General features: G+C 40.5%; 1 protein-coding gene across 1 annotated transcript in view; it reads right to left on the bottom strand.

The window, feature by feature from the left end:
• KIF15 (kinesin family member 15) overlaps window positions 1-15,907 on the bottom strand; it is a 71,116-nt gene that overhangs the window by 53,038 nt on the left and 2,171 nt on the right. The window contains exons 2-4 of the mRNA XM_059389534.1: window positions 6,388-6,430; window positions 5,690-5,873; window positions 3,810-3,886 (exon numbers count right to left, since the gene is read on the bottom strand). Coding sequence (XP_059245517.1) covers window positions 3,810-3,886; window positions 5,690-5,873; window positions 6,388-6,430 — 304 coding nt within the window. The remainder of the gene's footprint in view (window positions 1-3,809; window positions 3,887-5,689; window positions 5,874-6,387; window positions 6,431-15,907) is intronic.

Raw genomic sequence — 15,907 nt, 5'->3', positions numbered from 1 at the left:
TTCTATGCATATATAATTGATTTAACCAGATACTGGACTTCTGTTTCCAACTTTTTCTATTCTAAGTTAGCAATTCCCTTCCTAAATTCTGCCTTTAAAGATGTTAAAATGTCTTCTTTTAAAAATATAGCAATTTTAAAATTCCTTATGTTATAGGCCTTCTTTTGTATGTAGTGTCTTATTTTCTCCATTACCCCAAAAAACAAGAGTAACAAAAACTAAAACTAAAAATGCTTATGTTAAAGATAGATGTCAACTGTCTTTAGCTTGGATTCATTGCACAAATACTAAAAAAATTTGAGGTGCCCCTGGGTGGCTCGGTAGGTTAAGCATCTGCCTTCAGCTCAGGTCATGATCCCACGGTCCTCGGATTGAGCCCCGCATCAGGCTCCCTGCTCAGCCAGGAGTCTGCTTCTTCTTCTCCCTCTACCCCTCCCCCAACTTATACACACTCTCTCTGTCAAGTGAATAAATAAAAATCTTTTAAAAATTTTTTTAAATTCATTTTTTGTTTAAATGCCCCAAAAGACGGGCTCCTGGCTGGCTCAGTGGGTTAAAGCCTCTGCCTGCAGCTCAGGTCAGGATCCCAGAGTCCTGGGATCGAGTCCAACAGCAGGTTCTCTGCTCACCAGGGAGTCTGCTTCCCCGTCTCTCTCTGATCTCTGCCTGCCTCTCTGCCTACTTGTGATCTCTCTCAAATAAATAAAAATCTTAAAAAAAAAAATAGTAACTACCCTAGAATTGGGACTGTCATAGGTAAACCAAAAAGTACGCTCCCCAACCAATAAATCAAACATTCAATTCATCCAACTGTTTCTCATTTCCACCTTCTACAAAAGCAATTTTCATTAAGTTATTAACACATCACAAATTAAACATAATTTGTATGCCTACAAGGTTGTAAAAAATAACAGTTCTATATGTAATAAAATCTCTGCAACTGTGACTCTTATTTCAAATTCATTCTTGAACTTTACCACTCAAGATATTCTATGAAAAAAAAATCTTTTTTCTCTTGGGAAGACAGATGAGAAAATAAGTATCTGTCTCACTGCTAATGACACAATATTCAGTTTTCCTGAACACAACTGAAAAGTAAGCATGAAAAGCAAAGCTGAATTTTCAATGAAGTATATGCAATATGAGTCTAAAATTTATACTTTTTAATGTGCTTTCTATTTTCTTGTGCATTGAACCAATTACAGACGAACAAGGTCACATGCACACAAAGCAGCAGCTGCTCAAATGTCTCATATAAATCACCACGGTGTTAAAAAGCTCTACTTTAAATTTAAAAGTCTACTGCTAAGAAAAAAGATTACAAGTTATATTCCTATTTATGAAATAAATCTGAAATGATACTAAAATTCACCTCGTATAATTGCCAAGGTCACAATGTTTTCTGGACCGCCATCTTACTTCCAATTAAATCTACAGTGATATTTTAAGTCTGCCAACATTTAGAAATTCAGGATCATGAATCACTTTAAACATACATTTGGAAAACAATTTGGCAGTTTCTCATAAGGTTAATCATAGACTTACCATATGGTCCGGCAATTGCATTCCTAGGGATTTACTCAAACGATTTGAAAACTTATGTTCACACAAAAATCAATATTTAAATATTTGTAGCAATTTATTCATAATCACTAAAAACTAGAAGCAACTAAGCTATCCCTTCATAAGGAAATAGGTAAACAAATCGTGATTCATCCATATAATAAAATACTATTGACCAAAAAAAAGTTTTTTTAAATTTTTTTTTAAAGATTTTATTTATTTGACAGACAGCGATCACAAGTAGGCATAGGGGCAGGCAGAGAGAGGAGGAAGCAGGCTCCCTACTGAGCGGAGAGCCTGATGCGGGGCTCGATCCCAGGACTCTGGGATCATGACCCAAGCCAAAGGCAGAGGTCTCAACTGACTGAGCCAACCAGGTGCCCCAAGGAGTAAGTTACTGATGCATGCAACAACACAGGCAAATCTAAATGCATTTTTACTAAGAGGAAGAGGCCAGATCCAAAAGATTACATATTGTATGATTCCATTCACATGGCACTCTGGAAAAGGCAGAACTTTAGGAATGGAAAATATGTTAGTGTAGCCTGGGTGTCAGCGGATAGGAGAAGGGGGAGTGGCTAACTACAAGGGGGACAAATGGGAAACCTTTAAGGTGAACAACTGTCCTCTTCAGTACTGGGGTGGTAAATACATGATTCTCTACCTCTGTTTATCACGAAGGGTGAACTTTGAGGCAGGCAAACTAAAAAAACAAGCAAAACACATCAACCCGCATGCCTGTGGTCCCAGGATGGAATGCACGACAAATGCATGACGTACCTGCACTGGAGTGAGTGGACAGTAAAGGAGCTGACCTAAGAAACCTTAGAAAAGGAGGTTTTGACTAGAAATTGTAAGGCTTAGAAAAAAAAAAAAAAAACTGTACCTCAAAACTATACTCAATAAATTTGTTTCTCACAGGGATACAGGATAACAATTCATAAAGTGTTTTATGTGTATACTGGGGATGAACAAAGAAGTAAAGGGATGATGGAAGGTGGGTGCCACGGTTCTCACTGCCAGCGAGGGAAGTTACAGATACACAAAAAAGAAAAGTTTAAAGGAACCCATGTGGATTCTAAACCCTTGGATTACAGACATAAGCATGACATGTTTAGCTTAACGTATATACAAATGGATATAAACAAACAATTATAGATAGGCCTATATATGTGACTTAGTACATATACATTTATTACCTAGTTGTCTGCTGAGAAGACCTAGAAGCAATGATACTCCAGTAGCAACAAACACACCCAGTGCCCCACATCTTGGTTTCTAAATACCATTCTCCAATAAAAGGAACCAGGGATCCTTGGTGAAACGGCTGAGTCTAGGCCTAGGACAGGGAAAATACAGATAAGCCAGGAGCAACCTGTAGTATCATAAAGTAAGGAAGTGCTCAAGCAAAAGGATGAGACATGTCAAAGGGACACGGAAACCAACCTCAAATAGCTCCCAATGGCAAAGCTAGGAAGATATGAGCAGTAAGATAAAAACAATATATTGAATTATAACTTCAAGTAGAATTAAATAAATGGCGGGGGGGGGGACAAATATTCCTCAAAGAAGAATTCCAGAGGAACGTAGGTGGCTCAGTGGGCTAAAGCCTTTGCTTTCAGCTCAGGTCATGACCCCAGAGTCCTGGGATCGAGCCCCGCATCGGGCTCTCTGCTCAGCGGGGAGCCTGCTTCCTCCTCTCTCTCTGCCTACTTGTGAAGTCTGTTTGTCAAATAAATAAATAAATAAAAATCTTAAAAAAAAAAAAAAAGGAAGAAGAAGAAGAATTCCAAATAATATAAGTAAATGTTCTCCTCTCCTGGAGGTAGAGTTTAATCTCCTCCACCTTGATTATCCTGGTGGGGCCAATCCAATCACATAAATCTGTAAAAGCAGGGAAACTGTCCCAGTCATAGCCAGAGGGAGATGTAACTGAGGAAGAAGAGTGGGAGAGTTGCATGTTCTTGGCTTCAAAGATAGAGAAAGGGGATTGTGCCCAAGCAGTTTGAAGGTCTCTAAAAGCTGGAAAAGGCAAAGAAATGGAATCGTCCTCTAGAGCCTCCAGAAAGGAACACAGCCCTGCCAACACTTTTATTGTAGCTCAGTGAGATTTGGACTTACAGAACCGAAAGATAATAAATTTGTATTGTTTCAAGCCACTAAAGTTTGTGATAATTGATTTCAGCAGCTATAGTAAGAAGTACGTATTGCTGTACCCTTGTATAAGGACAGAGCCAGGAACTTACTAGGCAAAGATGGTTCCATTGTAACCGCTCATGCAAGATTCCACAATGCCCTTGGCCACAGCTGAGAACACAGACTCCTACAAATGTAAGCACCAAACATTTTAACATTTCATAGAAATGAAAACATTTTTCCTACACTATATCTGAGAACAGAATAAAAATAATATTTTAGATTTTTCAATGCTTGTGAAAACATGAAAATTGCAATCACTATAGAAAAAAGGCTACAACACCTAAAATGATAAAATATTAGACAAGTATGTCTATTAATCTCATATACAATTATAAATTTAAAGCTTACATCTACAATTGATACAGTATTTTGTTCAGCAAGTTGCATGCAAATATTATACTGCTATTAGCATCAAATACATGGCCCTATATGTTCTTTGATACTTTTCTTACCAGCTTACACTAATCAATATGTGATTTTTTATTTTCATTTTTGTACATAAATAGATGCAATCTTATCAATACTGCAAGAATTGCTAAGTTTGCCTTGTCAAACACCATAGCCATGAACCACATGTGGCTACTGAGTACCTGAAACGTGACCCAACTTGAGATGTATTTTAAGTGTAAAATATATACCAGATTTGGAAGACTGAACAGGAAGAAAAAGAATGGAAAATATTTCATTAATAATTTGCTTTATATCAATTACATGTGGAAGTGATATTTTGGATACACTGGATTAAATAAAATATAGGATTAAAATTAAGTTAACCTGTTTCTTTTTTACTTTTTGTCAACATGGCTACTAGAAAATTTTAAATTATATATGGGACTAACTTTCTATTTCCACTGATCAGCCATGTCCTAGATAAATAAAGATCTAAATATCTGAATGTCTCACCAAAAACATCCATGTGTGTAAGGGAATAATCAAGATCTGTGATATCCAATACAGTAACCATTAACTATATGTGGCTATTTAAATTCAAATTAATAAAAATTTAAAAAGTCAGGTCCTTAGATGTACTAGCTACATTTCAGGGGCTCCATTGTCATATGCAATTAGTATATCTGAGAAACTAAACTTGAGAGATTTTATTCAATCTTAACAAGTTCAAACTTAAATAGCTATACGCAGATAGAGGCTACTGTAATGGACAGCACAGATCTATAACATTTGTCTTGTTACAGAAAGTTCTAATGGATAGTACTGACTAGATCTTAACTAAATTGTCCTTAATTAGAAAAAGTTACTAATATCAACGTAATCCTAGTCCTGTTACTCTCTACCATGGACTGAATGTTTGTGTCCTCCCCAAAATTCCTATGCTGAAACCCTAATCCCCAGTGGGATGGTATTTGGAGATGGGGCTTTTGGAAGATAATTAGGTCATGAGGGTAGAGAACTTGTGATGGGAGGAGTGCCCTTCTAAGAGACACTAGAGAATTTGCTTTCTCTCTCTCTGCACAGGGAGAAGGCAGCTGTCTATAAGCCAGGAAGCATGCCCTTACCAAACACTGGATCTCCTGGCCTGGATCTTAGAATTCCAACCTCCAGAACAGTGAGAAATTAATGTTTCTGATTAAGCCACCCCATTTTTGATATTACAATTAAGATCCTCTCCCTAAACTAGGAAGTTCAACTAGACTTATCAACCATCCAAGTGGCCCTGAAAAATACACCTCCACTAACCTCCATCATGGGATGGTGAATGAAAGTAAAGCAGGCCTGTCACTCTGGTACAAAGTTTGATGGAAGAAGAAAAATAATAATTAAATTTAAAATATTTTAAAATATATTAAATCTAAAATATTTATATCTTTGTCCTTATCCGAAATCTATCAAACTAAAGAGACCAGAAATGAAAACTTCACTAACAGAATCTTATCCAAATGGAAAGTTAAGTTTCCAAAACTATCATTACCTGAGTGGTGTGCATGTCTGCAACATGATCAAATGTGAAGGTCTTGGGCTCAGGGTTGGAGTGAAGCCGGAGAGTGGTAGAGGAGAGCACAGATAAGCATAAGTTTTGCTCTCCATCAGCTGATCCAGAACCTTCGGTAGGTGGACGAATTCGCACAAAAACTTTGATGGCATCACCTTCATTACTGAAGACAAGAAATGTACCAGCCTAAGTTTACTGGGAAAACTAAAAAAGGATCTGAGTCTCACATTGCCTCTAATGTTTCCATACTGAGTTTCCCCAACAAAGCCCCAATCTACCCATACATTTACCTCTTCTAAAAGAGTCTCACATGACTCACACCCTTCACTGATTTGTTTCATGATACGATACTCATCTTCATAAGCTTTTATTTGAAATCAACTCAAAGTTGATTCTATGGAGCTCCAAGCGCTGCTTGTCTCTGTTTTCCCTCTTAGTAGCAGTAATAAAATAAGTCACCCCAAGAGAGAATTATGTCACTGATTCCATCTTTTAGCCAGAAGGTTGGGAGGATAAGGGGTGTGGGTTGGGGAGGAAGTGTGATGTTTCCAGATTTCTAGGTGGCTGAGGTCCAAGCTTAATTCTGAAGCAAGTACCCCTACCTATGCTAAATGGTTGTTTTAGGAACACTATATCCCTAATTCTTTTGGTCTCATCAACGAGATTTTTTTCCTTACCTTGGTTGGCTAGACTGACAATTTGCCACATTGCGTAACTCAGCTAGGAAAAAAAGACAAGAAGTTATTACAGGCATCTAAAATTGTACTATTAAAAAAATCTCATTCTTATCGAGCCCAGTCTTCTGTTGCTGACACTCCCCTGTCTCCTCAGCTTCCCGACTTCCTGACAACGGGACTTCCAGGGCCCAAGACTGATCTTCCTTCTATTCTATCTGCATCCACTCTATTGGTGATGACACCCAAGGTCATGGTTTTAAATGCTAAGTATAGGTTGATGATAACCAACTCTAGACCACTTTCCTAAGCAGCAGACTCTCACATCTAATTGCCTGCTTGACATCTCCAGGTGGATGCCCAATGGGCAATGTCTCAAATTTAATTTATCCAAAACTGAACTCCTGATCACCCTACACCCATCCCAAACATGCCTCTTCATCTCAATGACAACTCCATCTTTCTTTCTTCCTTTTTTTTTTTTTTTTAAAGATTTATTTTATTGAGAGAGCAAGAGAGAAAGAAAGAGCATGCAGGGGGGAGGGACCTAGGGAGAGGGAGACAAAGTCTTAAACAGATTTCTCGCTGAGCACAGAGCCCAACATAGGGTCCAATCACAGGACCCTGAGATCACAACCTGAGCTGAGACCAAGAGCTGGATGCTTAACTGACTGTGCACCCCAGGCACCCTAAAAACTCCATCTTTCTAGTTGCTCAGGCCAAAAGCCTTGGAGTCATTCCTGACCCCTTTCTTTCTCATACTTCATATCTAACCTGTTAGCCAATCTTTGGCTCTACCATCAAAATACATCCAGAATCCTATAACTTCTGGTCAAATACTGCTATGGAATCAAGCCAGCAACATCCCTCATTTGAGTTATTACAACAGTTTCCCTGCTTCTCTTCCTCATTCCCTTATCCCCAGACTCCCACCTATTCTCAACCCAGAGGGCAGAATGAATGCTAAAAAAGAACCCAGAGATCAACTTTCAGCATGGCTGCATGAGGAACTCCACTGACCCACAGCCCAGTAAAACTGGTAAAATAAAAGACAGAAAACAAAACAAAAAAACATTTACGGTCTCTAGATACAGCCATAAAGGCAAAGAGACAAATGAAAAAACATTGAGCCAAGCAGATCAACGAATATTCCACAATGAAGGTGAGAATCTGTGGCAGTTCAACCAAGGTCCCTCCCTTCCAGCCCAGCACGCTGGCGGCTCTACTCCAGACTGCACAGCCAAGAACACAAGGATCCTCCTCCCCTCCCTTCAGCTTCCATTTGGAGGGCTTTCTTCCAGGAGCGGGTAGGTTTGATAACCTCATCCTGCCTCTAGCCAGCTGCCTACTGCTGAAGCTAAATCCCAGATAAATATGGTTGAGAGATGGGGGTTCCCTTCTCATACTCAGCCTCCACTCATGGAATGAGGCTGTACCTTGGACATAGTGTACTGAGAACATTGGGACCCTGATCACCCTTGGTCTGGCTCACACGGCAGTGGTTCTACACTAGGAAAGGCAAGTCAAAGGGACCCCAGCTGCCCCCCCCCACACACACTCCCGTCCCCATCAAATACTCAGCAACTAGAGCAGAGGTGTCACTCTGAAAGAAGGCTATCTTCTCCCTACCCCCAGCTCCAGAATCTAGGTTCAGAGATTTTGCCTTAGGGGAGAAACAGATCATAAACCAAATAGCTCCAAAGGAGCTGACCTCATTTCCAACAGAGCATGGAGAAGTTCAAGTCTCATCACATACTCAAGAACAGTGAAGGTTGTGGTGAGAGGCCATTAGGAGGTACAAACAAAACCACAGGCCTATTAATTTACAGGAGAGAACTGGGGCATCAGACAGCTGGGAGCAGCTTTACTGGGATCAAAACAAGCATGAAAGACCTCACGAACTTTTCCTTCAAAGGGGCAAGAATCAGGGGTACTTGCGTGGCTCAGTTGGTTAAGTGTCTGATTCTTGGTTTTGGTTCAGGTCATGATCTCAGGGCCATAAGATCGAGCTCTGGCTGAGTATGGACCCTGCTTAAGATTCTCCTTTTTCCGGACAACTGGGTGGCTCAGTCAGTTAAGCATCTGCCATCCGCTCAGATCATGGTCCCAGGGTCCCGGGATTGAGTCCTGCATCAGGCTCCTTGCTCAGCCCGGAGCCTGCTTCTCCCTCTGCTTGCTGCCTCCCTGCTTGTGCTTTCTCTCTCTCTCTCTCAAATAAATAAATAAAAATTTAAAAAAAAAATTCCCTTTTCTCCCCTTTCCCTCCCCCTCAAAAATGGGGGGTGGCGAAGACAAATTTGTAGGACAGTGTTCCAGGCATTGTTCAAAACAGGGCAATCAGCTGGTATTCCTGAAGTTTAAGAACTAAATGTGGTCAGGGAAAGAGGGAAATAAATCCCCACCAAAACCAGTGTCGTCAGGGTTACTGTGGGCATACCTGAAGCTGGGCTTCTCTGAGGAGCAACATCAAAGGCTTAACATTTTGAGAGGAAAAGAGATGTCACTAAAATGAGCCAGTCAGTCATTAAACAAACAAGCAAATAACAACCCCCCAGAGGACAGAGAGACCCGTATTCAAAGTTGCTACAGTATATTATCTAAGATGTCAAGTATCCAACAACAACAACAACAAAAAAGCAAGGCATTCAAAGAAACTGGAAAGTAGGAGCCATGAAGCAGGAAAAGAAGAAAAGAAAAGAAGCTAGCAACAGAAACTTCCTGTCAAAAAAAAGAAAGAAAGAAACTGCCTGTCATAGCATCCAGATGTTGGGAGACTTCAAAGCAATCATTATAAACATGTTCACAGAACTGAAGGAAATCAGTTTAAATTAAAGCATTAAAGGAAGGTATAATGACAATGTCCCATCAAATAGAGAATAAAGATAGACATTATTTTGAAAAATTGCAACTCTGCAGTTCAAACAGTACAATAACTGAAATAAAAATTCACTAGAAGGACTCGAAAGCATACATAAACCAGTAGAAGAAAAAATGAGCAAACACAAAGACAGAGCAACAGAGACTATACAAGCCAAAGAACAGACAGAAAAAAGGATGAAGGGAAGTAAAGCAAACCTCAGAGAAAATGTGGGACACCATCAAACACACCAATACACATGTAATGGGGAGCTCCAGAAGGAGAAAAAAGATAAATAGCAGAAAACATTTCAAAGATGTAATAGCCCATAAGACAGTACAAATGCCTATTTTTTCCTCCTTTCTTCTCTTAATTGATTTTTGAAGTTTTAGAATGTATATAATGTATTGTTGCTTTAAAATGTACACAATGGGGATGCCCGGCTGGCTCAGTCGATGCAGCACGTGACTCATGATCTCAGAATTGTGAGTCTGAGCCCCAAACTGGTTGTAGAGATTACTTAAAAAAATAAAATCTTTAGGGGCGCTGGGTAGCTCAGTGGGTTAAAACCTCTGCCTTCAGCTCAGGTCATGATTCCAGGGTCCTGGGATTGAGCCCCACATCAGGCTCTCTGCTCAGCAGGGAGCCTGCTTCCTCCTCTCCCTCTCTCTCTGCCTGCCTCTCTGCCTACTTGTGATCTCTATCTGTCAAATAAATAAATAGAATCTTTTAAAAAAATAAATAAATAAAATCTTTACAAAAAACAAATAAAATAAAATGTACATAACATATTGTTGGGTCTACAATATATGGGAATGTAATATACATACAAGGTGGGTAAGAGCAAAGCGGTGGCCAGAAGAAGGAACTAAAGTTGGCAAAATAATGATTATAGCAATACACTGTTGGGTTTATAATGTTTAAATGTAATATGTTTAACAATATATCAAAAATGGGGTGGGAAGGAATAGAACTATATAGAAGTAATGTTTATGTCACTGGAATTAAGCTAAAATAAATCTGAAGCTAATTTTGATAGGACAAGCATGTTAAACCCTAGAGCAACCATTAATATAATAATTTTAAAAATCCCAAAAGAAAGCAGTAAAGGAGGAATAGAGGAATATAAATGATGTGAGACACATAGAAAACAAAAAGTAAAATGACACATGAAAATCTAACTATACCAGTAACATGTGAATGGATTATATAGCCCAATTAAAAGGCAGAGACTATGGGGCGCCTGGGTGGCTCAGTGGGTTGAGCCTCTACCTTCATCTCAGGTCATGATCCCAGGGGACTGGGATCGAGTCCCGCATAGGGCTCTCTGCTCAGCAGGGAGCCTGCTTCTCCTCATCTCTCTCTCTGTCTGTCTCTCTGCCTATTTGTGATCTCTCTCTGTCAAATAAATAAATAAAATCTTTTAAAAAAATAAATAAATAAATAAAAGGCAGAGACTGCCCGACTACTTGACAAAACATGTTCCAACTATACACTACCTACAGGAAACACACTTTAGATTCAAAGATAAAAATACACTAGAAGTAAACAATGAAAAAAAGATATCTCACTCAAAAGGCAACCACAAGAAAGCTGGAGTAGCTACACTGGTATTAGACAAAACAAATTTTCAAAAACCACAAAAAAATGTTGATAAGGAGATAAAAAAAGGACATTTTATAAAAATACAAAGGCAATCCTTCAGGATGGTAATTCAGATGTAAACATATACTCACCCAATACCAGTTTACCAAAATACACAAAGAAAAAAATGGACAGAAAATTTGGGAGAAATAGACAACTGAACAATAACAGCCAGAGACTTTACTATGCCACTCTGAATAATGAAGAGAGGAGTTGTTACTTGGGGCTGGTGGGGAGTAGAGAAGTGGGAAGAAAGAGGACTGAAGGTATAACATTTCTTTTGAGGTGAAGAAAATGTTCTAATGGACTATGTTGATAGTTGCACATATCTATGAATATACTAAAAACATTTTACATTTTATGTGGGTGAATTACATGGTATCTGACTTACATCTCAACCAAGCTGTTAAAAAACTGAATACAATGACAGATCTGGTTCTGGAGAGAAACAACTATAAAATAGATATAAAATAGATTATTGGGACCCTGCATAAAAGTAAAATATGGACTGTGGATAACTGTTAGAAAACAGTATTATATCAATGTAAAAATTTCTTTTTTTTTTTAAAGATTTTATTTACTTGACAGAGAGAGAGAGAAGGAGATCACAAGTAGGCAGAGAGGCAGGCAGAGACAGAGAGGGAAGCAGGCTCCCTGCTGAGCAGAGAGCCCCATGGGGGGGGTCGATCCCAGGACCCTGAGACATGACCTGAGCTAAAGGCAGAGGCTTAACCCCCTGAGCCACCCAGGCACCCCTCCAATGTAAAATTTCTTGATTTTGATCACTGATTAGCCAACAGAATACTCCTATTCACAGAAATTACTCACTGAAGTATTTTGTGGTAAAGGTATCCATTTTACTCTCAAATTGCTAATAAAAATTATGTATAGAGGGAGGGTGAGGGAAGAGGGAGAGAGAATGATAAAGCGGATGTGGCAAAATACAAAATGGTTAATATGGGTAAAGAGTATTATGCATGGATTATGCATGTACTACTCTCACAATTTTTCTGTAACTTTAAATTATAGCAAAATGAAAAGCTATTAAAATAAATAAGGATAGGTACATATCATAACAAGTCAGTCCTCTGTTCAAAACTCCACAGTGGTTGTCCATCTCAATCAGAGTTAAAAGGCAAAGTTCTTTTTTTTTTTTTTTTTAAGATTTTATTTATTTATTTGACAGAGTGAGATCACAAGTAGGCAGAGAGGCAGGCAGAGAGAGAGGGGAAGCAGGCTCCCCACTGAGCAGAGAGCCCAATGTGGGGCTCGATCCCAGGACTCTGAGATCATGACCTGAGCCGAAGGCAGAGGCTTAACCCACTCAGGTGCCCCAAAAGACAAAGTTCTTAGAACCGCCTAAAGGAGCCTACATGATCTAGTGCACCTGCCTCCCCCATGACCACCTCCACAACTCCTTGGAGTGTAGAGTAATTTCCTATTACACTCCTTGTTGCACTTCAACCAAACTAGATTTCTTGTTTCTAGAACAAGTCACACTTTGGGACCTTCATGCATGCTGTAAAGGCATCCACGCACGCTTCTGCCTGGAACACTTCCTCCGCCATTTACTTAAGTATTGTCTTCTCAATAGGGCATTCCATGACCTCGCATTATGGGAAACACCAGCTTATCTCCCTACCCACCCACCCACCTATCACCCTAACTCCTTTCCCTGGCCCTATTTTCCCCAAAGGACTGACTGCCATCATAATATATATTAGTCTACTCTCTTTCTCTTCCAAAATAACTGTAAAGCATTGTCTAGAGCAGTGCCTGACACACAGTGAACAGTCAGTAAATCTTTGAATGAATGAATACTAAGAGATCAGAAAAAAACCCTTAATTTCTATTCTTTCTATTGTTTATTTATATTCTTCCTTTCATAGCAGAGAGGCTCAAAGTAAATTTTTGCCACTGAACAACTGCTCTGGAAACCACCCTTTGCAGCTATACCCTCAAGCAAATGAATGTCTGTGAAGTGAAATAGATCAGATTGTCCAATTCCCCAACTGCCCTTCAACTCTCTACAAGAGTTGGCAGCAAAGAAAGAGTCCCTCTGTACTTTTAGCAAAAATAAAAGCAAATAAGAATGCCAGAATACGAAAGGAAGGCTTTCATGTTAGGAAAGCTTAAGTCTGATCCTTATGAAGAGTTGGGGAAAGAGGAAAACAGAGATTAGAACAGATGATGTGAGCAGGGGTCACATATCCTGACAGCAGAAAAGGTAAGCAAAAAATACAAAGGCTTGAGTCAGACAAGTATTCACATAGTTCCAGAGGTTGTAGGGGGAAGAAGTTCAAAACACACTTCTACACCTCAGCTATCTAAAGGCAGTGTACCACACTATGGGGCACCTGGGTAGTTCAGTTGGCTAAGCGTCTTCCTTTGGCTCAGATCATGATCTCAGGGTCCTGGGATCGAGCCCTGAATTGGGCTCCCTGCTCAGCATGGAGTCTGCTTCTCCCTCTGCCTCTGCCCTTTTCCCCAGCTCATGCTCGCTCTATAATAAATGAAAGATCTTTAAATATTAAAGAAAAATAAAGGCATTGTACCACACTAAAAGCAGTCAACCTTTAATTCTATATAAATGATGAATAAGTCATCTCTTTATCACTGCTGTGGTATGAATGTTTGTATCTCCCCAAAATTCATATGGCGATAGCCTAAACCCCAGGTTGTGGTATTAGGAGGTAGGGACCCCTGGAAAGTGATTAGGTCTTGAAGTCAAGGCCCTCATGATTGACACTGGTATCCTTATAAAAGACCCTCTAGGTAGCGCCTCCCTTCCACCATGTGAGATTATACCAAAAAGAGAGCATCGGTGAGGAAGTAAGCCCTCACCAGACACCAAATACGCAGACACCATGATCTTAGACTTCCCAGACTCCAGAACTGTGAGAAATAAATGTCCACTGTTTAAAAGCCACCAGTTTATGGGGCGCCTGGGTGGCTCCGTGGGTGAAAGCCTCTGCCTTCGGCTCAGGTCATGATCCCAGAGTCCTGGGATCGAGCCCCGCATCGGGCTCTCCGCTCAGTTGGAAGCCTGCTTCCTCCTTTCTCTCTGTCTGCCTCTCTGCCTACTTGTGATCTCTATCTGTCAAATAAATAAATAAAACCCACTGAGACCCAGACTTGCGCTTAAGGCCATGATGGAGTAACAGACTGGATTGACTGCCCTGTCTTAAGTAACTAGGAAACTGGGAAAAAACACACAGTAAGTTTCAGACACTGGACAACAGACAGCACAGTCAAGTGGCCCCGAGAGTGGGAAACAAAGGCAGTGAGCCCTTCTAGTTGCCCCAGCTCAACTGCCTAGAGATTCCAGTCTGAAGTGGAGGGAGGGGATTCCATATAGCACGTGGTGGTCTAGTCAAGTCGAGAAGATACCGGATGAACATGTGTTACAACTTTTCTGTAAACCTAAATTACTCCAAAATGAAATGTTTACTAAAGAAAAGAAAAAAGCCAAGTTAGTAAGCCAATAGTGAGATAAAATGAAACCAAAAATTACACAGAGGTGGATAGTTCTAGCATTAAGCCTAATTGAGTTCTGAGGCAATGCTGTCACCAAGAAATGCTGCCGTTTGCACCCAGGCATTCAGGATCCAGAGCTCATACTCTTTTTCTTTTTTTAAGATTTATTTATGTATTTATTTGACACAGAGAGAGAGAGAGAGAGATCACAAGTAGGCAGAGAGGCAGGCAGAAAGGGTGGGGGAAGCAGGCTCCCTGCTGAGCAAAGAGCCTGATAGGGGGCTCGATCCCAGGACTCTGGGATCATGACCTGAGCCGAAGGCAGAGGCTTAACCCACTGAGCCACACAGGCGCCCCCAGAGCTCATACTTTTAACCCCCTCAGTATGCTGTATCTTAAGCAAAGGATAAACAGAATACAAAAATTCATCATGTGGCTGCTGCCAAAGGTTGACACAAGGGTCCTTCATTGTAAAATTCTTTTAGCTCTGAGGTCTTCGATTCAACTACTTTAAAATATGTTGAGGAATATTTACAGCAGCTTTATTCATAATCATCCATCTAGAAACCCAAATGTACATCAAAAGAGTAAACAAATTGTGGCATATTACCAGGATGGAACACTCAGCAGCAATGTAAAAGAATTACCTGCTGCAGATGACATATAAGCAGTGCTCAGATAAGCTTCAGTAGAAAGCCAAAACAAAAAGATAAATACTGTACCATTTACATGATAGGCAAAACTAGTCAACAGTGATGGAAATCAGTATAGTTGCTAACTAGGAAGGATCCCAGGAACTTTCTGGGCACAGAAATCATTTTTTTTTTTTAAGATTTTATTTATTTATTTGACAGAGATCACAGGTAGGCAGGGAGGCAGGCAGAGAGAGAGGAAGGGAAGCACGTTCCCCGCCGAGCAGAGCCCATTACGGGGCTCGATCCCAGGACCCTGGGATCATGACCTGAGCCGAAGGCAGAGGCTTTAACCCATTGAGCCACCAGGTGCCCCACAGAGATCATTCTATTTCTTGTTCTTGGTGGCAGTGACAAGAGTGTGTATTCATATGTAAAATTCATCGCATAGGACATCTGGATGGCTTAGTTAAGCGCCTGCCTTCCGCTCAGGTCAGGATCCCAGGGTCCTGGGATAGAGCCCCTTGCTCAGCAGGGAGGATACTTCTCCCTCTGCCTGCTCCTCCCCCTGCTTGTGCGCTCTCTCTCTGACAAATAAAAATAAAAAACCTTAAAAAAAAAAAATTTATCGGGCGCGTGGGTGGCTCAGTGGGTTAAGCTGCTGCCTTCGGCTCAGGTCATGATCTCAAGGGTCCTGGGATTGAGTCCCACATCGGGCTCTTTGCTCAGCAGGGAGTCTGCTTCTCTCTCTCTCTCTCTGCCTGCCTCTCTGTCTACTTGTGATCTTTCTCTGTCAAATAAATAAAGAAAACCTTTAAAAAGATAAAATGAGGGGGCGCCTGGGTGGCTCAGTGGGTTAAAGCCTCTGCCTTCAGCTCAGGTCATGATCTCAGGGTCCTGGGATCGAGCCCCT

The sequence above is a fragment of the Mustela nigripes genome, chromosome 2 (genome assembly GCF_022355385.1).
Source record: "Mustela nigripes isolate SB6536 chromosome 2, MUSNIG.SB6536, whole genome shotgun sequence".
NCBI lineage: Eukaryota > Metazoa > Chordata > Mammalia > Carnivora > Mustelidae > Mustela > Mustela nigripes.
The sequence above is the reverse complement of the archived record's forward strand: the minus strand, read 5'-3'. Positions and strand labels throughout refer to the sequence as shown.